This window comes from Microchirus variegatus, assembly GCF_963457635.1.
Source record: "Microchirus variegatus genome assembly, chromosome: 7".
NCBI lineage: Eukaryota > Metazoa > Chordata > Actinopteri > Pleuronectiformes > Soleidae > Microchirus > Microchirus variegatus.
Window position 1 is genome coordinate 2,543,248 of NC_139808.1, and position 23,951 is coordinate 2,567,198.

Here is a 23,951-nt window from a genome sequence, read left to right on the forward strand (position 1 = left end):
GTCTAAACATGTGCTGTGTGTGTTAAGATATGACGTATTTAAAGTTCGGCAGGGGCGTTATCGGCGGGGATCAGCTCCGCCTCTGTCAGGACGCCCGGAGCGCACCGAGAGCCGGCACAGAGCAGCTTAGCTCAGCCTGTCCTGAGGACCAATCGCAGCTCTTGCCGTCTCCGTAGTCCCTTGACGGAGTGACGGACCCTAAAAAAATATTTCGTGCAGACGGAGACTACGCAGAGGCTCTTCGACAGTCTCTGCGTCGACGCAGAGTCTCTACGTAGCCTACGCAGAGCACTTTACGCAGAAGTATAAATTGGGCTTTAATCAATCAGCGGGCGAGCTGGAGCAGGAACTGGGCTGCAGTCAGAGTCACAGTGGTGCGGTGAGACCGGTGATTTGCAGACCTTCGATGACCGGAGCCCTTCACAACCCTAACCCTGTATAGGCCTTTCCTCAGAATCCCATTCATATTCTCCAGAGTACGACCGACATTGCATGCTAGAAATTGTAATCTCACAATTGCAGTGTGCGGCTCACACATTTTCATAGTTTCAGGTTCAATAAAGTTGACACAGTTAGGACCCAGGGTTAAAGGGATAGTTCGGAATTTTGGACATAAGACCTATTTTCCAATATGTGTGATGGAGACGTCTGGAGACGTTTTCAAGAAATTTCATTCAGTTCTTCTAGTTGCCGAGATCGCTGGTGCTATGGCTAGCGCAAGTCAATGATACAAGTTAGCATGGCATTAAAAACACTCATACCGACTCCACAGTGCACCTGAGGCAAATCGATTGTAGCGGCAGACTATCGATGTACATATCTGTGTTGATAGAATAATATTTGAAACAAACATTAACCTCACATCGCATGCATTTTTGAGGGACTACTTTCTCAGCAGCAAGGAATCAGTCCGCCGCTGCCATAGCCTAACAGGAAGTATGACGCGCTGCTGCTGCTGCTGCTGCTGCTGAGACATAAATCCTTCAAATTGCAAGGTTGGTTTTATTTCAAACATTCCATCAACACAGATATGTACATCGATAGCGGAGTCGGTATGAGTGTTTCTAATGCCATGCTAGCGCGTGTACCATTGACTTGCGCTAGCCATAGCACCAGCGAACTCGGCAACAAGAAGAACTTAATGACATTTCTTGAAAACGTCTCCATCACATCTGCCGAGTTGGAAAATAGGTCTTATGTCCAAAATTCCGATCTAACCCTTTTAGGGGAAACACTCTGATTATTGGGTGTGGAGCGTGGGGGTCAGGTAGGACAGCGGAAGTCACCGCCTCATGCACGTTTGGCTCGGTCCTGCTCTGTCACACCAACTCACCGTGAAAGCAGTGTCACCTCACTATAACACACAGACAGGAGGCCTGTGAACGGAGGCAGGGGGGCATCAACACCGAGGAGGCCAGGGGGGCAGGAGAGGTGGGGTTGCAGGGGGAGGTAAGAGTCAGGATTTGATGCAGGCAGACGGAGGAGGGGGGGGTGGGAGTGGGGGAAGCAGTCCTTACTGTACTCACATAGTCAGAATCCGCTTTGGAATCGTAGTATGAAATGGCATTCTCCTGTGCAGAAGAGAAAAGTGAAAAGAAAGATGATGAGAGAAGATATAGCAGCGCTTACAACAGCCCCGGCTCTTTTGGCCGTGGTAAGCTAGAGAGAGAGAGAGAGAGAATCATGGTTATATTCAATCACACTGTGCAGCATGAGAATATAATCAGCATCACAGAACACAGGAGCAGTAGTGTGATGTGGAATGACAAGTCGTGAAAAAGGGCGAGCAGATCAGAACAGCCGCCGAAGAGATATCGAAGGATGTATGTAATGCATCCGTCCATTGTTAGAGCGATGCATGTGGCGCATGTTCAAACTTTGTTGTTTGATAAAACGTTGAAATAATATTCTCATGTGTTGGTGGAAAGCTGTTAGAAATGAGCTCAGATGTAACATGGAGAAAACATGACTCTGGGAGAGTCTTATCGGCATCAGAATGGGTGTGTTTTCAGACAGGAGAGAACAAAAATACACTACCGTTCAAAAGTTTAAGGGTCACCTATACAATTTGTTGATGTTTTCCATTAAAAGTCACACTTGTATTCATCAAAAGAGTTGCAAAATGAATAGAAAATAAAGCCAAGACATTGACAAGATTAGAAATAATGATTTCTATTCAATTGTACAAGGGTTTTCAAGGGTTTTCTAATCATCCAATAGTCTTCTAACGCCATAAGCAAACACAATGTACCATTAGAACACTGGAAATGGGCCTCTATACACCTATGTACATATTCCATTAAAAACCAGACGTTTGCAGCTAGAATAGTCGTTTACCACATTAACAATGTATAGAGTGTATTTCTGATTCATATTCATTGAAAAAAAATTTTCAATGAGCTTTTCCTTCAAAAATAAGGACATTTCTAAGTGACCCCAAACTTTTGAACGGTAGTGTATATAAAGAGAAAAAAAGCAAAAGAACGGGAATTAATGCCATGGGATTTGTTTGCTCTGGTTAAACTACTATTAAGTCATCAGCTGAAGCCCCTTAAAACCAAACTCCAGAGCAAGACCCTGTACATTCCCTTTGGACTCTTTGAGTCTCTTTCTATACCATGACATGTTTCTAACTCATCTCAGTCTTCAGTCATCGGCTCAGCTCAACACTTAAAGGAATGCGGTGCGCTCAAAAGTCTGTGTTTTTGGCAAAAATGAAAGTGGGCAAAATAGTGAAATCTGCCCCAAACCCCCGATGATTAAACTCCTTAACGCACCTGCACTCCCTCGTTTCCATCCCCCAGTCTTATGGGTGAGAACGGAAGGTACGTAGGAACGTGAAGAGATCACAGAGGATCGCTCAGGGAGTGCACTGGGTTAAGCTGCGTTGAGTTAGGATGAAGGCTGAGGTCGGGGAGATATGAAGGGATGAATTAAGAGGGCAGAGATGGGTGGTGGTGGTGGTGGTGGTCAATGCAGTGGAGGGAAAAAAAAACTACCTGAGCTAAAAATAACCTCTGCAGAGAAAGAGAGAGAGAGAGAGGAGATAAAGAGAGGCAGAGCAACAGTGTTGTTGTGTCTGCCAGCCGGATTGATCTGAAGTCCGGTCCCGTTCAGATTAGTCCCTCGCTCGCCTCTTAAGAGTTTACTCCTCACTACTGCGGCATTACAACTCATTATTCAAGACTGTTTTCTGTAAATAAACACTTGGGATGAAGTCCAGCAGCTTTTCCCGAAAAACAAATAATGCACTGGGAAAGAAATACACACCATATTTTTTTTCTGTTTGCAGTCCAACGCCCCTATGCCAACAACTCACCACTGTGTTGCTATAAAACTGTTTACACAATTTCCTCGTAGAGCCATTCCAAAATTAAGAGCGCCAGTGACTGAATCTGAAAATCCACTGCGGCTCATTCAAATCATGACTCCGATCAATATACAGGACTAGGATCAATAATTACCATATATAAATATATATATATATGTATATACATATATATATATATATATACACACATATATATACACATATACATATATACATATATATATATACATATATATACACATATACATACATATATATACACATATACATATATATACATATATATATATAATATATACACATATACATATATATACATATATATACACATATACATATATATACATATATATACACACATATACATATATATACATATATATACACACATATACATATATATACATATATATACACACATATACATATGTATATACATATACATATATATATATACATATACATATATATATATATACATATACATATACAGTATATACAAACACATATATATATATGTATGGGATATATATATACATATATATTCATGGGATAAAAAAATTCAGTGCCAATTAATAAATATATGTATTACCTGCTGTACAAGGATAAAAAGAAAAATAATACATAATTCAAACGCCATGGCTTTGTTTAATTCCTTATACGTATTTATTTTACAGCAATTTAAAACCTAATTACAAAACTGAACAGAAAAAAACATATTTATTTATATTTAATGGCCCACTGGCAATACCGTAACGCCCCACTAGGGGGTCGCTACCCAGACTTTAGGAACCACTGCACTCATAGTATCCAGAAGTGATTCATATAAGAAGAAGGCTGGATAAAAACTGGAGATCCACACACACATACAGTCAATGCACAAGCTTCTTTACAGGCCACACGGTATCACTGAAGGGTTAGTTGTCCATATATGTTGTGTGAGTCACTCAGAACACCTCAATCTAATAGAATAGAAGAACCCTCCACACAAACATGTGTATTGCAGCTGCTGCGGTGGTTGATGCAACCCAACGCATTTCTAAGACGAGCCATGTTTACCTTACTGCACCCCACACTCTGGATGGAAACACAATGCACAGTTGTGTGTATGTTGTAAGCAGGTATAAGGATATTTTTCATGGTGCTGCAGATTCGTGCAACTTCACCTTCACTTCCGACATCCATCCATCCGTCCACTCACTGTCACTATCGCTTTAACCTCCACATGAGGCATCGCAGGGGCTGCTGCCTGTGCCAATCCCAGCTGACATAGGGCGGAAGACGAGGTGCAGCCCTGGACAGGTCACCTACTCCATCACAGGGCAAATATATAGAGACGGACAACCAACCAATCACTCACAGGTTTATTACTGTGACCTCAACTCCTGCACTTTTAAATGTCATGCTAACATTGTACATCGTGTACAGTGTTTGTAACCTGTCTCCTACAGTATAGCTAATCTAATATTTATTACGACGTGTGCAGCTGACCTCTTGGCCAGGTCACCCTTGGAAAATAGATTTCTATCTGGTTAAATAAAGGTTTCATATAAATAAAGAATAAAATGGGCAATTTAGAGTGTCCAATTAACCTTTGAATGTTTTGGACACAGCAAGAAGACCTGGGTTCGAGCCCCGGTTGGAACACTGGGTTTTTGCATAGAGTTTGCATGTTTGCACTTCCCTGCATGTTTTAGACCAGGGGTCGCCAACCTTTTTGAGACCGAGAGCTACCTGAAGGATAAAGAACAATATGGAGGGCTACCATATAAACATTTTATGCACCATTTTTTTTTTTTTTACCATTTACCAAATGATTAATATTATGCATTCATTTGCATACACATTAATTCCAGTGCTTACTCCTAACGATTGTCAGTTTTTATAAAGAATATCAATGATATTTTACCGAATGATCATATGGATGCATGCAAGTGAGTTGAGGTGAAGTGAACCCGCGGGCACCATATTGGCTGCCCGAGGGCTACCAGGTGCCCGCGGGCACCACGTTGGTGACCCCTGTTTTAGACGTTTCCCTGCTCCAACACACCCGATGTCAAATGTTCAGATCATCAACAAGCTCTGCGGAAGCCTGATCATTTGAATCAGGTGTGTTGGATCAAGGAAACTTCTAAAACATGCAGGGAAGTGGGTCCCCAGGACCAGGACTGAAGAACCCTGGACTCTCGGGTGTACCCCATCACCCTATGTCAGCTGAGAGTGGCACAGCTACCCCCCCCCACGACCCTCATGTGGAGGATATCGCGGTAGAAAATGGATGGGTGGATGGATCACCCCCATAGGATGATTACCTTGCAGTATTATGAAAATAAAACCTTTAAAGCATCATTTACTGTGCAACTAAAGTGAGAACAAGTCTACTCATGAAGGGACAAAAATCTCTCCACACCACAGTCTGACACACACCACACTGCCTTGGACAGAAGTAGTGTGGTGTGTGTGGATGAGTCGGAGGACACCACGACCCCATGAGACTGCATGGCCATCTGCTGTGGCTGGTCACAGATCTCTGTGGGCTCGCGGGGTCAGGGTTAAACACATGTCTGACACAACACCGAGCCAGCAAATCACACACTCAGCTTCTCTCTCTCTCTCTCTCTCTCTCTCTCCTGGCACTGTCCAGCTACTGCACACAAGACATTTACATCGATCGAGGCAAAAAAGTTTAAAACCAGTGACGGGTGAAGTGGAGAGCATCGATTATTTTCTTACACTGGCACGTGTCGATGCGTCGGCACCGCAAGTGAAAAACTAGCTCACGTGTTGAAACACTTAAGGAACCTCAGAAGAACCTACGACAAAAATCTCTTCAACTTGGAAAGACAGCCCAACGAATTTGAAATATCTCCTTGTGTGTTTAATAAATTATATATATATATATATATATATATATATATATATAAATTATTATGAATAATTAAGCTTTGTCTGTTTCAAGCAGCTCCACGGCTAAAAAGTTCCTTTACAAATTCTCCCTCCAAAAGAGGTTTGGGCTTCTTAGCTATTGCTGCTGCTTCAGTACCACTCTCAAAAATGTCTCAACCAGTGGACAAGCAAAAGAGGCCTGCCCTTATGAATACTTCTCCCAGATAGGGAAGCAAAACAACCAAGGGTGAATTCCAAATCCTTGCTTAACCCTCAATCTCAAAAATGTGAGCTCCCTCTAGTGCAAGTGCTGTGCAAATTAAGTTGAGGGGCAAGTTTAAGAGCTGTATTGCCCTCAATATTGAGATTTTTTGAGACCACCGTTGGGAGCAAGGGCTACCCAGAATGCATTGCATGTTTTGACATAACAAAGATGGCTCAAAAGAAAGAAAGCAGCGAAACGAGTACGCTACAAATGAAGTATTTTCTTTACTAATAGAGATATAAAAATGATGAAAACCATTGTATTATCTTAGTTTAGGCCCATATTATGGATTACTGACGTCATTGTTGCGTAACATTTATTTTTATTTTACGATCTTTTGTCAATAGCCGGCCGGTGCGGACAAGCGATCGTTTGCTATGGTTTACTTTTCAATAAGTCGTGGTGTGTGGTAACTGTCAGCTGAATATTTGTATGAGTATCATCTTATAACTAACTGAAAACCTAATAACTTGACTGACAAACGGATCGTTTATAAATAATCCTGACGTAAATGTGTTCTTCTTCTTCTTCTTTTTTGGAGTTGACAGACTGGACGCAGCCTTTGCGTTATTCTGCCCCCTACAGTCTGAAGACGTATCTGCATTTAAGGGGTGTCCCATTTCTAAGTGACAAAATAACCCTCAACACTTTTTTATTATGAGGGTTAAGATAGGTTGAGGGTTAAGATAGGAATTGGAATTGGCCCCAAGTCTAGCTAATGCTCTCTCTCCTAGTCTCCCTCTTTCAGTGGATATTTAACATATTTACTTTTTTTTTTTTTTTACTGTCTGGTAATGTCCTCTTGTCTTGGAAACATCTCCTTGTGTGTTTTATGTCAAAATTCCACCCTTTGAGGCAAAATTTCAAATGATTAATGAATAATTAAGCTTTGTCTGTTTCAAGCAGCTCCACGGCAAAACGGTTCCTTTACAAATTCTCCCTCCAAAAGAGGTTTGGGCTTCATAGATATTACCTTTCTTATCACAACAGTGCACGCCTCAGAATGTGGTCCCGTTAAAGCCGATAGTTGTGCAATCACAATCCACATAAGAGTGTTCATTACAAGAAAACGTGTTTCAAAAAATTGAAAACAAGCGCATTTGCTGCTGCAACTCCTCCAGTGTAGCAGCAGGTTTCAAGCTAATGATCCATGAGGTTTGCATTCTTCACCACTGGCTTATTTTTTTCATACCAACAATTTTTTCTTGTGGTCTCTCTGGAAAAAAAGCACAACATTCTGCATCGACTTTTCTCTCGACAGTGGCCTTGATGCTTGTCATCGCAATGACACGTAATGCCTGCACATTTTGTTTCATTCACCCCCCCCGACTGTGGTCTGACAAGCATGAAAGCGCTAAAGGGACCATCCCCGAGACATGTTACATAAGCGCTGTCGTGAGAACCATTTTGTGCACGGCCAATTTTACGTCATGTGATCACCCAGGTGTGTGTCTCTTAACCTGGGGAGGAGATGGCGGCTATGGAGAAAAAAAAGTGCAATACTCAAAGAAACAAAGGGTTGGACGACCATTATGTACAAGCTGACGCATCCTTTAACAGCTCCAGAGCTATTTTTGGTAACATAACGGTAACCTGGATCACATTAAGCGGTTCGGTTAGTATTAAATGGATGGATGAATAATGTACCATAAAAACAATGATGGCCGATATTAAAGGTGCTATGTGAAAGAAATGTTTTATGTTAAGACATAAACTGATCATGTCGTGCCATCAGAGATTAAGGAAACATGATAAACTGAAACCTGGGCTTCAATGTCTGCTGTGTCACCCACATTTACCCACCCACTAATCCAGCTCACAGCACTTTAACCCTCTTATGACCAGTATTATAATCTAGCCGCCTGGATTTATTTTGATTTTATGTCTGTAGAATATTGTCAAAATTCTGGTAGTTTTTCCACTGGAATACGGTGCCGAGAAGCTGATGAATCTTGTCTGTGATTGGATGGTCGTTCCGCAGAAGTCCCGAGGGCTACCGTAATGACCAGTATATGGGCACAAAGCTCTATTTCTCTGCTTTCCGGTATCTATCCATCCATCGTCTACCGCTTTATCCCATCCAATCTCAGGTGACATAAGGCGAAAGACGGTAAGGTAACACCCTGGACAGATCACCATCATCCATAGTTTTTGAATTTTCTAGATATCGCAACTAGTCTAGGAGTTACGGTAATGAGAAGTACGCGTGCCGAATGCTAAACCTAAAAAGCTTCAGTACCAATCTCAAAAATGTCTCAACCAGCGGACAAGCAAAAACGACCAACCCTTATGAATACTTCTCCCCAACAGGAAAGCAAAACAACCAAGTCTAGCTAATAATCTCTCTTCTAGTCTGCATTTTTCAGTGGATATTTAATGTATATACTGTTTTTACTGTCTGGTAATGTAATGTCGTCCTGTCGTCTCTTTTCATGTGACAATTCTCCACTGCTGCTCTAAACCAGACACACATTCAATCTCCGCCTGTTGCTGACACGGTAAAATAAACCATATAGGTTCCATGTTAATAAAAAAAACACAGACCGAGGGACGTACATATGTGCATGAAAATTGCACTTGGCAACTCCACTCCTGCAATGTCTTGAATTGGAATTGCAGAAACGGTCTTTAATTCCAAAGCTCGTTGTTCATATGCAACATACTGTATATCACCTTTAACAGTCCGTACGTATGCACCTGTGAATGCATGTACAGAAGCATGGTGTGCATGTGAGGCCATGTCTACACTCACACAACACAGACACACGCAGACACACACAGTCTGAGAAATTCCCTCTGACACAAAGTGCTATCAGTAAATTAAATCTATCATGCTGAGTGGACCAACAAATTCCAAACAGGAGACAAACACTAAGGTCAGGTGATGATCTCCAGCCCCTCTGTTACATCAATCTTCCACCGCTCATCTCCTGCCCTCCCTCCTTGCCTCCTTCCCTCCTTCCCTCCTCTCCACTCCCTTATCTCAATCTGCTTCCTCTCTCCTCCCTTTGCCCCATCTCTACTCCTGGTCCTCCTCCCTGGCCCGGTCTTATCTTCATCTCTTCTAATCTCTCTATCCTTAACACCAGCCTCCTCTTGCCAATTTCAGATTTCAGCAAATGCCAGCGTTAGGTTAGATGCCTACTGTTGCTATAGAAACTGCCCCCCCACCACCACCACCACCAACACCCCCGCTCTAAATTACAATGTGACTTTGTCTGGCATTGCCAGAGCGACAGTGTCTGCTCGCTGTGATGTCTGACCAGGTGCAGGCCAGCGCATCATTTGTCTCTTTTAAGAGACAAATGAAGAACAAACCTCATATTCAGACTATTTAAAAATATTCTGAATATGAGGTTTGTTCTTCTGCCTGTTTTTTTCTGTCACAAGTTATGTTATTTTAATGTTGTCTTTCACGTGCAGTTAGAAAATCATCCTTCCATTAGAGGACTATAGCTTTTAAACCCCACATTTTCACTATAATATAGTGATAAAAAAAAACAAATTTTCACTATTATAAAGTGGGGAAAAAATTCGCTATAATAAAGCGATAAAAAAGTGAAAAACACATATTTTCACTATAAAATAGTGGTAAAAAATGTCACTATAATATAATGATAAAAAAGTGAAATAAATACATATTCACTAATATAGTGATAAAAAGGTGAAAAAAACACATTTTCACTATAATATAGTGATAAAAAGTGAAACTTCTTTTCAGTATAATATAGAAACAAAAAAGTGAAAAAAAAACATATTTATAATATAGTGATAAAAAGGTAAAAAAACAAATTTTCACTATAATATAGTGATAAAAAGTGAAACCTTTTTTCAGTATAATATAGAAATAAAAAAGTGAGAAAACCCCGCATTTCACTATAATATAGTGATAAAAAGTGAAAACGCCACATTTTCACTTTGATATATTGATACAAAAGTGAACAATTTTTCACTATAATATAGTTAAAAAAAAGTGAAACAAAACACATTTTCACTATAATATAGTGGGGGAAAAAAATTAACTATAATATAGTGATAAAAAAGTGGAAAAACACATATTCACTAATATAGTGATAAAAAATGTGAAAAAAAAAATGTTTCACTATAATATAGTAAGTTTTCTCTATAATATAGTGAACATGTATACAATATATAATATAACATTATGATATAGTGAAAATGTATAGACTATATAATATAACCCTATAATATAGTGAAAATGTGGGTCTGACATTGACACAAATGACAAATAAAACCTAGAGTCACAACATCACTGGTAAAAAGCTGGTTCATACCAACGTCTGTCATATGAAGGAGTGCATGTGTGTGTCTATATATGGTCGATGGAAGTAAATCTTTTGAACGTAAAGGTGTGAGCTCGCTCAGTGGGTCGGCTGAGACAGGTTTGACATTTTGAACGCGACACAAGTGCTCCATCATGGGTGAGGACAGATTACAGTCGTATTCATATCTCCTCTGGACACCTGCTAATGATTTTATAATTACAGAACACAGTGCCTCTGCCTTACCCTGGGGTGTGCACACAAGCATGGAGGAACACACACACACACACACACACTCACACAACAACACACACACACTGAGCACCTCTTTCCTGGTCCCTAGCAATCATTCCTAGCACCAGTTTCCTTAATGGAAGCTGACATTATATCAAACACAATAAAGGATTTCATTTAGTGCTCTTCATTAAACCACACGCAACAGCCCATAAGATACAACACACACACACACACACACAAATATAAACAATGTAGAGAAGATCTCCTTACTTAAAGGGACACTGTGTAGTATTTATGGGTTTATATGACCCAAAATCCACTTTTTTATACATATTATGTGCTCCTGCATTGTCTAGTCGCTGTATAATAGTTTTTGTTTCATTTTCGTAGTGTTTCAAAAAGTCATGTAAAATAACATGGTCGCGGGCCGCGGTTGCATAGCCACTGTTAGCAGCGAGACGCCATGTTTCTACCGGAGCCTGTAAGGACAAACGCAAGAGAACAAATCAAGCGTCTCTTTACTTGTAGCAGGAAGTCCCGCCTCCACTCTCTCCGCTTCGTCTGCTACGGCCGCGGTAGCTCCGCCCTCTCCCTCACCTCACGAACCTCATCTGCTGACACGGAGAAAGATGACGAGGACGACATTTGACCGGCTGAGGACACCGTAGCGCTCAGGGAAGGGAGGGGGTGAGCAGAGGAGCAGTTCTTTGTTGTAAATTTCAGCCTCTCCTCTAGATGGCACTATAAACTACTTACTTCACCTTTAAAGTGGCAAAGCTGTTATATAGAGCTATATATATATATATATATATAATTTATAACTCCTTTTCTTATCTCACACACTCCAGTCGCCCCCTCCGTCTTTCTATTTCCACGGCAAACCGCGGTATCAGAATCTCTGGGTGTCAAATAGTGCGAACTTAAGACATTCAAACTAGATAAACACCGTGGCAATATTGGCTGGTGACACCTCTGCTGTAAGTGGAAGCATGCGATCAGGGCTCCAGGCTGAGCACATACTTCCACACACACACACACACACACACACACACACACACACACACACACACACACACACACACACACACACACTGATACACAGGTGCATTACAATCATTTTATGGTAAGTAAGTGAATGACTGACATCCAATTTATCCAGCAAAATTAAACGCAAAGGGAATGTATGGACAAAAAAGGGCGTTCACAGCAGACGTCGGGATGAAATCACAACACATGATAGGAAACTCGTTTATTCCTTCAGTTTTTGTGAGCCACAGGGTGAAAAAGGTGAGCTCGCGTAAGAAAAATTTCAAAAAAAACCTTTAACTAATCGCGGACACGGAGCGAAACGTTTTTTTCCGAGATCTAAACGCCGTGTGAAGTTCGCAGGGTTTATCTGTGAATAAAACGCTACACCTTGATCTTTTCTGCGGCGTGGCTTTGATTTAGAGAGAACGTTAAATCAATTACAAGGCGCGGACACACACTGAGCTACTTATTAAACACAGCCGACGACGTGGACGCTGTTATTCTTTGCACCGTTAACCTTTTCTCCTGCGAGTGGAATATTTTGGCTCAAAAAAATACGACTTCAGAACAAACTAATTTTAGATTTTAAATGGAGCCGAACGAAAGAAAAAAAAAAAAAAAAAAACTTGATTCACTCCAGGTCGAGAATTGGCTAATAAAACTATCATTTTTAAGTGCCCCACTTTGCGGGCAACGCAATCACCGTGCATTGTGGGAAATGTAGTTTATGGTCAACACAGGCCTTAAAGCAGCACAGACCTATTTTAACACAGATTTTTAAGACCAATTGAACACTCGCGGGCCACATAAAATGACGTGACGGGCCACATCTGGGCCCCGGGCCTTGAGTTTGACACGTGTGTTGTAGATAAACATGTAAACGAAAAAAGAACAAGGGAAAGGGAAAAACCTCACTTTCGCATTTAACTTAAGGTTTCTCCATTTTGTGACGGAAGTTACTACGGCAACACAGCGCAGCCTAGATACATGAACGGGGCTTGTACCGTAAATACCCATGTTAAAGTGCTTTTTATATGAAGTCGAACCAAAAAAAACCCAATGCCAATCACTTGATTAACTACAGGCCTAAATTTGGCCAATAAAACTACAATTCTTAACGGCAAAATCTATTGCCTTCTACTTTCATGGTGTTTATCATCATTTTCCAGGTAATAAAAAGTGAGGCAAGTTAAATAATAAGCTAGTGAAAGCACAAAACAACACACAAACAATTCATGAAACAATACAACTCACGAACATCTCCTAAAGTACTCGGAAAGTAGAAACTAGGGCCGTTCCATTTTGGCCAAGATAAAATCCAGATTTTATTGTCTCAAAACCCGATTTTGCGATGAATTAATATCAAGAAAAATGAATGAACTTTTGTCATTTGGCTTTGCTCCATGCTATCTTCTTGTAGATAAACATGTAAACAAACAAGAACAACAAGAAAAACCTCACTTTCGCATTAAACTTAAGGTTTCTCCATTTAGTTTCTCCACATACGGGTTAGTACCCTAGTTAAAGTGCATTTTTTTGTTTAATTTAGATTTTCACGTTTCAACATCGTTTTATTTGTTTGTATCATTTGTTTGTTTGATTTTAAATGGAGCCGAACCAAAAAAAAACAGCCTAACAAAACACTCTTAGAAATAAAAGTGCTAAGTAGAACCATAGAAGGTTCTTCAGCTTGTCCTGATAGGAGAACCCTTTCTGGCTCCAGGTAGAACCTTTATATAAAGGTTCCAACTGGAACTCTTTTGGAGGGTTCCACCAAGAAACCTTTTAAAACCCTTTATTCAGGAAAGGGTTTTAAAAGGGTTCTCTGGATCAAAATGGTTCTTACTGGAACCATTAGTGTTACCAAGAACCCTTGAACAACCCTTTCTTCTGGAAAGGGTTTTTCAGAATCAAATGGTTCCAGGTAGAACCTCAGCCCTTGTAGAAGAACCCTTATTTCTAAGAGTGCAGGTCTAGATTTGACTAATAAAACTACTATTTTTTAATGGCCAAATCTATTGCCTTCTACTTTCATGGTGTTTATCATCATGTTCCAGGTAATAAAAGTTAGGTAAGTTAAATAATAAGTTAACTAAACCACAACACGACCAACGAATAACGAACCAACCTAACCCTAACCATAACCCAGAAACATCAAACTCATGATCATCTCCTAAAGTACCAAAGAAAGTATAAGCCTCTACCAAACATCTGTCATTATCACATAGAGCTGAAACGATGAATCGATGAATCGATTATTAATCGATTACTAAATTAATCGGCAACTATTTTGATTATCGATAATCGGTTTTCATGATTAAAACAAGATTTATGATTGTTTTAGCTTCTTAAAAGTGCATAATTTCTTGGTTTCTTTGCTCCACATGAAGAAATCATTAAAAGTGAATCATTTTGGTTTGTGAACAAAACAAGACATTCGAGAACGTATCATTTCCAGGTTTGACAAACACTGATCAACGTTTTTTTTTTAACAATTTATGACATTTTATGACCAAACGATTCATCGATTAATCGAGAAAATAATTGACAGATTAATCGATTACCAAAATAATCGTTAGTTGCAGCTCTATTATCACACATCCCAATCTTGCACAAGAGCTGTTTTTTGAAAATCCATAATCACCAACAATTAGTTCTTCATCGGGCCACAACCACAACCATCATCTCCAGAAACTCCTCTCATGTCCTTTAGGCTTTTTTTTTTTTTTTTAAAGTTATGCAGCTCACAGTCGCAGCCACGCAGACAGACACATGCATCAAGTGTTGTTTCAGGTGTTTGCTGTGACAAACGACTGCCTGTTTTAACCACTGAAGGTTACACACATGACTCTCTTTATAATGTCGAGTCAATACAGAGTCAACTGGAAATTAAAGTGCTGGCCTGGAAAAAGGAGAGCGAGAGAGAGAGAGAGAGAGAGAGAGAGGGGGGAGTAAGAGTGAAATTCAGATAAAGGAGTGCATGATGGAGGCCTTGGGCGGGGCTGCCTCCCTCCCTCCTCCCTCCTCCCTCCTCCCTCCTCCCTCCTCCCTCCTCCCTCCTCTCTGCATCCCCAGGCTTTTAAATGATTAGGGAGTTTTTTTTGCGGCGTTAAAGCGTAGCTCCATGCAGATGTTCATTTGGATGCCAATAAACAAACGTGGCCCCAAATGCGCAGTGCAAATTCAGCAAAGTGAATGACATTCTCCATGCACATGTCATCAGTGTCTCTCTGCTGCTCTTCAGACAGATCACCATCCTCCTCCTCTGAAAACTTCAAAAGACTGGAGAAGATAGGGCAGCACGCGAGAGATAACTGTAACGAGGGAGGGGAGAAGTCTAAATTAAAAGTAAATGATTTAAAATACATATATTTTTCTGGACATGCCCCCATTTAGCCCGTGAATCTGCACTTGCTGCTTTCTATAAATCTCCCTTTGCAAACTTCCTCACCTGAGCACACGGAATTCACAGAATCCTCCTCTTTCTTTCAGCGCCTGTCGGTAAAAGCAGTTAAATCAGTCCGAATATTCCGGGTACGGCGATAAAGGGGGTGGGGCGGCTTTGTCCCTATGCACTCTGGGTAATGCTGCTCGCCATTGTTGGCTGACAGGTGCCCATTGAGGAGAAAGGTTTTTTAAAAGTGATAGCATCACTGCAATGCATGGACACAGTGCCAGATAGAAAAAAAAAAAAACCCTATCCGACGTGACACACACACATGCCAACGCCTCCCCGTCAAGGCCTCAATCTGATCGTCAGGGGGCAGAGGTGCTGTACAACAAATGAAGACATATAGTAGAGCAGATTAGCAAACAAAAATCTTTCACACCAGGAAAAAAAGCACCAAAGTTTGACTGAATGTCTACCTCTTGGGTCATTCTTTTGAAAAAAATCCCATTTTTAAAGATGGCCGCCATATCCAACCATGTCTTACATCAGAATTTCATTTCCTGGGCCGATTTCAGTGACTTTGGTGTCAAATGATGAACATAAAGGAAGCTTTTAAGCCTCTTCTCTGACTTCTCTGTGGTCAAAAAAACTTATGATTTGATATCAAGATTATACCTTATAGATTATATATAGCATTTCAGAGCTTAAATTGGCGGCCATCTTTCACACCTGGAAAAAAAGCACCAAAGTTTGGCGACAATTTTTAAAGATGGCCGCCATTTCCAACCATCTTTTACATCAGAATTTCATTTCCTGTGCCGATTTCAGTGATTTTGGTGTCAAATGATGAACATAAATTATAATCTCTAGTATAATAAATCTGACTCCTCTGTGGTCAAAAAATGTATGATTTGATATCAAGATTATACCTATTAGGCAATTTTATACAAAGTTGCCACGAAAATAGCATTTCAGAGTTTAAAATGGTGGCCATCTATCTATCTATCTATCTATCTATCTATCTATCTATCTATCTATCTATCTATCTATCTATCTATCTATCTATCTATCTATCTATCTATCTATCTATTGTCGTTAGCATGCTACTATTTTGCAGCTAACTTGGCGAACCCGTTTCCAAAGGTAAGCTGGCGAGGCTGTGATTAGCATTAGCATAGCTAGCTGTTTTGTGACCGTCAGCCATGCTGGAAACATCTTTACGAGGCATATTTGATTTGCGGTGTGAACATAATTTCCTACGGGCACCGCACTAGTGGGTTTTAACAAAACAACAATCCCCAAGGAGTATTTGTACCAATTTTGCAATAATTCTACTAAAATAAGACAAAGAGGTTGTGGAGACATTTAAGCCATCATCAGATCCCAGGAGGATTTTTTTTCAATCAATTAAATGCAAAAAAGAAGCTGGTGCTTGTTCCTGTCACCGGGACTCCACTCATCTGAGCAGAATGTTACCCCAGTTCTTTATCCTCAAGATTTCAATCCAACTTTTTAAATTCTTTTGATTTCATTTCACTGATCTTTTTTTTTTTTTTTTTTCTCAGCCGTTTCCGTCGCCGTTCCGAAGTCACCACGCTTTCTCCGCGCAGACCGACTCGCTGAGTGTCCAATCAACAATCAACGCCCGGACAAAGGAAACCTGTTATTTTCGACCCCATAATCATTTCCATCAGATGCCTTGCTGTCCCTCACAATGATTTGCACATACAAATGACAAAAAGGGGGGGGGGGGGGGGCTTTTAAAGATCTCTGCAGACAGGCACCAAGGACGGCAAGGACGGAATATACCCAGCATGCGTCGCTCCCTGCCAGTGAAGCCACACCTGGATAGATTTTACATCATCCTCAGACACCGAGTGTTCATTTAAGATATGCCTTTAAATTGAAAAAGATGTTGGGCTGCAGCTGTCAACTGTTTAAGATAAATCGATTTGGTTGAAAATAAAACTTCTGATAATAATGGAAAATGCCAATCATGAGAGCAAACGGAGTTGTCCTCGAATAACTTCTTTATTGTCACAGAAGACGCTTAAAAACCAGACTTAAACTGTCAATAAATGTCGTAATTTATGACCTAATAATTGAAGCTACGCGACGATCTACTGTATATTAGCACTGAAAAATAGTACTTCTTTATGCTTGGACTAGAAGGTGCAGACTGCAGGTTTTATCCTTTGAAATAACATTTCATGGGTGTCAGCCACGTGTTGAAATGTGAAAATCGTGGTCTGTAGTGTATGACTCAATGGATTTCTCTGACTATCGATTCCAATCTCCTGCGAGGCAGGCGAATCGATCAGAGGGATTTAGACACGGGGGGGCTGCTCTGTGAACCGTCCCTCTCTCTCTCTCTGCATTAGATTTGGCCAAAGCCGTGCAGACTGAAGGTTTGTGCACCTGAACACAGTCTCCTGCAGAGACCTCCATTCTGCGCCATATTATACTTTTGTCAGTCTTTCCCCGAGTCAAGTGCAGAAGAGCAGCGAGTTTTTCAAGAGGTTTTCTGTTGAAGCAGCCGAGAAACGTTGAGATTAGGTTGAGATGAGAGAAAAAAAAAAAAAAAAAAAACACACAAGGAGGAGACGGAGAGAAAATAGTTGAAGTATAGCGGAAAAAAAACGGACATTTCTACCTTGGAGAGAACCACTTATATAAATTACAGCAGTCTGCAATTAAGGAGCTGGAATTAGCAAACTGTGGGTCACCACAGCGACCACGGGCCCCATCAAAGCAGTTAAATGAGGGACGGCATCAGACGAGAAGGGAAACTGATGGACGGACGAAACAAGAAGCCGCTGTCAAAATGGTAATTTAATACGAGGTTCGACTCCCGAACGCACCACGCGCACATTCTCGCGCGTCCGCAGCATGTTTTGTTGGCCGCGTGCGAGCGTCGGCCTCCGTTACAGAACCCGGTTTCCGACATCATCAGATACATTTGGCGGCGACGAGACCAAATTGTGTAGGAATTTCATTTCCACACACACACCACCACCCCCCCCCCCCCCCCCCCCCCCCACACCTCCCTTCTCTTTTCCTTCCCTTCTTGTGGCAAACAGATGGAAGTCCGTTCTGTGGCTCAGGATTCAGTGATAACACTGTTTATGTGTTCCATTACGTGCTCGGCAGGCTGCGAGCGCTCGGTCTCGGCGCAGCCATAAGGTAGTAAAAGAAAAAAAAAAACACCTGCTCACAATGAAAATAGATGCAATTTATTTGTGATTATACAACGCGGCTATGCTTATCAGTGTTTGAAATAAGCACTGCGCATTTAATAGGAACTCACATAGCTATATCACCCTCCTCCCACTAAAGCGCCCGCTCCTCCTATTCCCCTTTTTTTTAGATTTAATGGCTGTTTTTCCTGCCGTGAGCTTCTGGGTTTTGTCGCTCAGGAAAAAAGCATAAAATGCATCCACATGATGGTCAGTGAATAAAATAGAAAACCAGTATCACCGCTTGCAGATATGACTCGGAGCGAGCTACTTATTGCAGTTATTATTCGCTCTGAAGGAGAATTTCTGGGCAACTGCTCCCTGGAAATGTTGCAAAAAAAAAAAAAAAAAAAAAAGCAAAGACGTCGATGAAACAAAATTGGATTTCAGTTTCTATTCATTAACGTCGACTAAAATCTGAATTTGAATCTGTCCACGTCACCTCGTAGTGCTAATATATTCCGTGGCTAATGGAGCTGCTAACTGTCAAAGCTAGTCTTAGAGTCGCCACGATGAGCTTTCACTCATTTCATGTGAAGGGCCAATTATCTGAAAATAAAAAGCCTAATGAAAAGAGCCGAACTTGGTCAAGTGAACGCAGCCGTGCAGACGCCGAGTATTGTCCAAATATCAGAAAAACAACACTATCACTGATATTGTTGGGTCATTTTACAGAATTAGACCTCCGCCTCGGCAGCTCAGTCCCTCTACAGATCATGCCCAGAATTTATTCACTTGTTCCTGGTCCCATTGCGGACATTTCCTGAAAATTTCATTCAAATCCGCCCGTGACTTTTCAAGTTATGTTGCTCGACAGACAAACAAATTCCGTCGAAAACATATATACCTCCTTGGTGGAGGTCAATGAAACGGAATTCAAGCTACACTGTAAAAATTAAAAGTTGAGAAAACTCAAAATTTCAAGGCAACTTACGGCAATTAATTTTTGAGTTTACAGTCCAATAAAAGATCTTGAGTTTTTAAAAAAGTTCCATCAACTAATTAGGTGCCTGCACCGCAATGCATTTAGGGCCTGAACTCTAGTAGAACTAGAGTTCAGGCCTAAATGCATTGCGGAGCAAGCATCTCTTATAATTCGATGCGTTTATTCCGCTTATTTTTCCTCTTCCGCCAAAAGTTTGCCGCGTAACTCGTCCCGCAGCTTTGAGAAAACCCTGACACAAGTTATATCAAAACGTGCGGTTTGACCGGGAATCGTGTGCTATGACTTTTATAAGGATTTCGCGTAACCATGGCGACAAAAATCGCGAAAAACCCTTAACGAGTTCCACATAGACATGAATGGGAAACGGACGGCAAAAGTCGACAAACCAAGCCCGCTTTGGAGCCTCACAGTGTCGTCATACTTTAACGTAGAAACGTGATTATAACTTTAAACGGGTCACAAGACTTGGGACTTTTATCACCTAAGTCACGGTTTCGATACATATTACGGTTTTTCCACAATCGCAGTTTAAGTTTTGCAAAAAAATGTTACGTTTTTAATTTTTATAATGGGTGTGTATTGCGTGCGTGGGCGGTAGCTAGAGTGTACACTGTAGTGAGAAGTAGAACATTATTCACTCAAAATCTCCAAACAAACTCCTCTCCTGCCCACAATTTCCAACTTAAACAGACATTTTTTACATCGAAATGTTGCTATGGTTGTTGGCTAACCCTGTGTGTTGTTTTTATTTTCATACAACTTGCGGTTTTTCTTCAAATCACCTAATTGCGCAGCGAGTTCCGGTCAACGTCCCCATCGACTGCCATGTTAAAAATTTAGATTTGGACTTTTTGAAAAGTCAAGTTCAGGACATTTTAAAACTGTCATTACTCGATCAATTCTCACCCGTTTCTTACGAAATTAAATGTGGACGCTGCTCAGAGCCTTGTGACGCTCACAAACCAAGAATTTTACCTCTATCATTTACCGTTCATGAGATATGACAACTTTAAAAGGGCCTGTTTTCTCTGTTGTCTGAGGTTTTCGACAGAGACACAGGTGCGTGTGTGCGTGAGGTAAGGAGGAGGAGGAGGGGGAGGGGCTAGGGGGGGCTTGTCAGTCTCCAACTATCTAAATGTACTTCTCCACCACAAACTTTGACACTCAACTCCTCCCACAGTTTTGGGAAAAACCCCACACATCCTATATCAAAATGTGCGGTTTGATCGGGAAAGGTGTGCTATGACTTTTCTAAGTGTTCCGAGTAACCATGGCGACAAAAATCCCCAAAAACTGTGCAACCGTTTCCACATATACATACATGAGAAATGGTCAACAACATGATCAGAACCCAGTCCACTTTAGAACCTCACAGTGTCGTCATACTTTAACATAGAGACCTCAAACTTTATATGTGAGACCAGAGACCCGTCCTGAACATGTCTGCAGAAGGTGAACTCACTACAGGAAGTGGAACACCCGAAACTGGAAGTTAAATGTAATGTTGCCATACATTGACCGATCTGCACGAAACATCATATGTAAGACAAGGGACCCGTCCTGAACATGTTTAGGGACACGCCCTTGACCCAACAGGAAGTCGGCCATTTTAAACGGCAAGTGCCCGCATATTTGCTGTACAACTTTACCAGCAAAGGTCCTGCACGCGACGACACATGCCGGAAGCTGCAGGCACCATCGAAATTACGCCGGCGGAATTTTCTAGTATTATTTTGTTAGACAAACAAAAATAAAAATTTATTTGGAATTGTGAGTTAACACAACTCTAACTTACAAGTTTGTCTAACAAAACAATATTAGTTGATTTAATTTTTTTACAAACTCGCAATCCTTTGTTGGGCTGTAAACTCAAAAATTTATTTCAGCAAGTTGTCTTGAAATATTGAGATTTCTTTTTTACAGTGCAAATCCGTCCGTGAATTTTCAAGTTATGTTGCTCGACAGACAAACAAAACAGACAAAAAAACTCAGTCGAGAACACATACCTCCTTGACAGAGGTCAATGAAACGGAATTCAAACGACACTGTAAAAAGAAAACGTTGAGAAAAGTAAAAATTTCAATGCAACTAACTGCAATCATTTTTGAGTTTACAGCCCAACAAAAGATCTCGAGACTAATCTTGTTCAGATAATTTAAAAAATAAATTTTGAGTTGGAACATCTCTAACTAACAAGTTGGTCTAACAAAATAATATTAGTTGATGGAACTTTTTTAGAAACTCAAGATATTTGGTTGGGCTGTAAACTCAAAAATTGATTGCAGCAAGTTGCCTTGACATTTTGAGTTTTCTTTTTTTTACAGTGTGTCAGCTTTTACCCTATATACACTGTAAAAAAGAAAACATTGAGAAAACTCAATATTTCAAAGGCAACTTGATGCAATCAATTTTTGAGTTTACAGCCCAACAAAAGATTGCGAATTTAAAAAAAAAAAAAAAAGAAAAGTTCCATCAACTAATATTATTTTATTAGAGTTGTGCCAACTCAAAATTCAACATTTTATTTTTAATACATTTTTGATTCTAACTTACAAGTTTGACTAACAAAATAATATTCGTTGATGGAACTTTTTTTAGAAACACAAGATCTTTTGTTGTAGCTGTAAACTCAAAATTTGACTGCGGTAAGTTACCTTGAAATTTTGACTTTTCTCAACGTTTTCTTTTTTTTTACAGTGTATACAGGGTAAAAGCTGACACACACACACAGGACAGTAAAGGCAATTAAGAAGGCGTGTTTTGCACAGGTGTGAGGAAAAATTCACACGATCGCATCGCGCGTGGAGAACAAGAACCCGGGTCACAATGTGTTCTGAATGCGAGTGGGAGGCTGAGAGCAGATGAGGAGAGACGGAGGCAGAGGGAGAAGAAGACAAAGACGAGCAGAGATTGTGTTGTCCTATGATGAAAGGCTTGATTGATTAGAGAGTGATGATTGCAGTAAATGGCCTGGAAGATGGCTCCATCTCTGTTTCCCCCCCGTTTTTCTCCGTCTCTTATACCTTCTTCCCTCACTCACTTGCTTTTTTCACTTATCCCCCCCACACCACCACCACCACCACCACCACCACCCTCCCCTCTCCTCCAGTCTCCCTGGTTTCATCACTGCAGCCCATCAACAGAGTGCCTCTCTCTCCCCCTAATGGCACAGCTATTAGCGCTAATGCATTTCAAACGTACAGCAGCTGCCACATCACAATCTGATGGAAAGTACACTTCTTCCTCCAATCAACACAATCTCTGTCTTTTTTTTATCATCCAATCTTTTCTTTTTCCTTCTGTTCCAACGTGTTGCACGTGGTGTTAAATGTCAGATAAGTGACGCTGGTCGTCTCCGTGTCGTAGAAGGTGAGCGATAAGGCAACTGACTTGCAACGCTGTTGCTTATAATGCATTATTGACACCATTTTGTTCGTTTTTTTGGAACTGTTTTTAAGCCTCGACATGCAATTACTTGATTTTTGCCACCTGGTGGCAGCTATAGGATATGGTGAACTCCCATTTCCAAGTCCAAATGACACAGAGCAACATTATTATGTATTTATATGTCGTGTTTAGTGCCACCTGGCAAATTAAGCCCAATATCCGCTCTCCTTTTACCTCTGTTTTCAGTCCCCCACCACCTCCTGAGGGAAATAACTGGCTCTTTAGCAGTTAAATTGTTCCCTATGTTCCATCAGCTATAGTTTTTTTTTTTTAGAGCTTCCTCACTACGCTGAACAGCTGCCTGCTGGAAAGAAATAACAAAAGAGAGAGCTATGAAAGTCATCAGAGTACTATATAAATAAATAAGAACAATGCGCTAAAATAGCATACTTCTCTGTGGGTTTTGTTCCCCTTTCACAGTTTGGAATTGTTGATCCATTGTTAAGAAAAAAAAAAAAAAAAACTACGACTAAATGAAATATAATTGGTTTGCTGTGTGTGTGGAGGAGCACTTCTGGTGATGATGTCGTGATAAGCTCGGTCGACCAGCTAACTGCTGTGTTAACGTCGGCATTAATCACGCACGCATTAAACCACAAAAATGTAAAAATGTTACTGTCATTTATTTGGTAAATAAACTGAATTCACCTTTTTGTTGCCAAAAAAATCAACTAAAACTTTTTTTTTTTATTATTTTTCTGTTCAGAAATGCAAGTAAATAACTATAATTTGACATCTTAATCAAGTAATGTGCTTTACTATTTTTACGTGTATATATACACACATATATGTATATGTATATATACATACACACACACACATACGTATACACATATACGTATATATATGTATACATATATACATACATATATACACATATATATTATATATATACATATA

General features: G+C 40.5%; 1 protein-coding gene across 1 annotated transcript in view; it reads right to left on the reverse strand.

The window, feature by feature from the left end:
• Positions 1-23,951, reverse strand: part of cacna2d2a (calcium channel, voltage-dependent, alpha 2/delta subunit 2a) — a gene marked incomplete at both ends in the record, with an annotated part of 211,852 nt that overhangs the window by 79,220 nt on the left and 108,681 nt on the right. Inside the window, one exon of the mRNA XM_083892588.1 lies at positions 1,527-1,571. Coding sequence (XP_083748714.1) covers positions 1,527-1,571 — 45 coding nt within the window. The remainder of the gene's footprint in view (positions 1-1,526; positions 1,572-23,951) is intronic.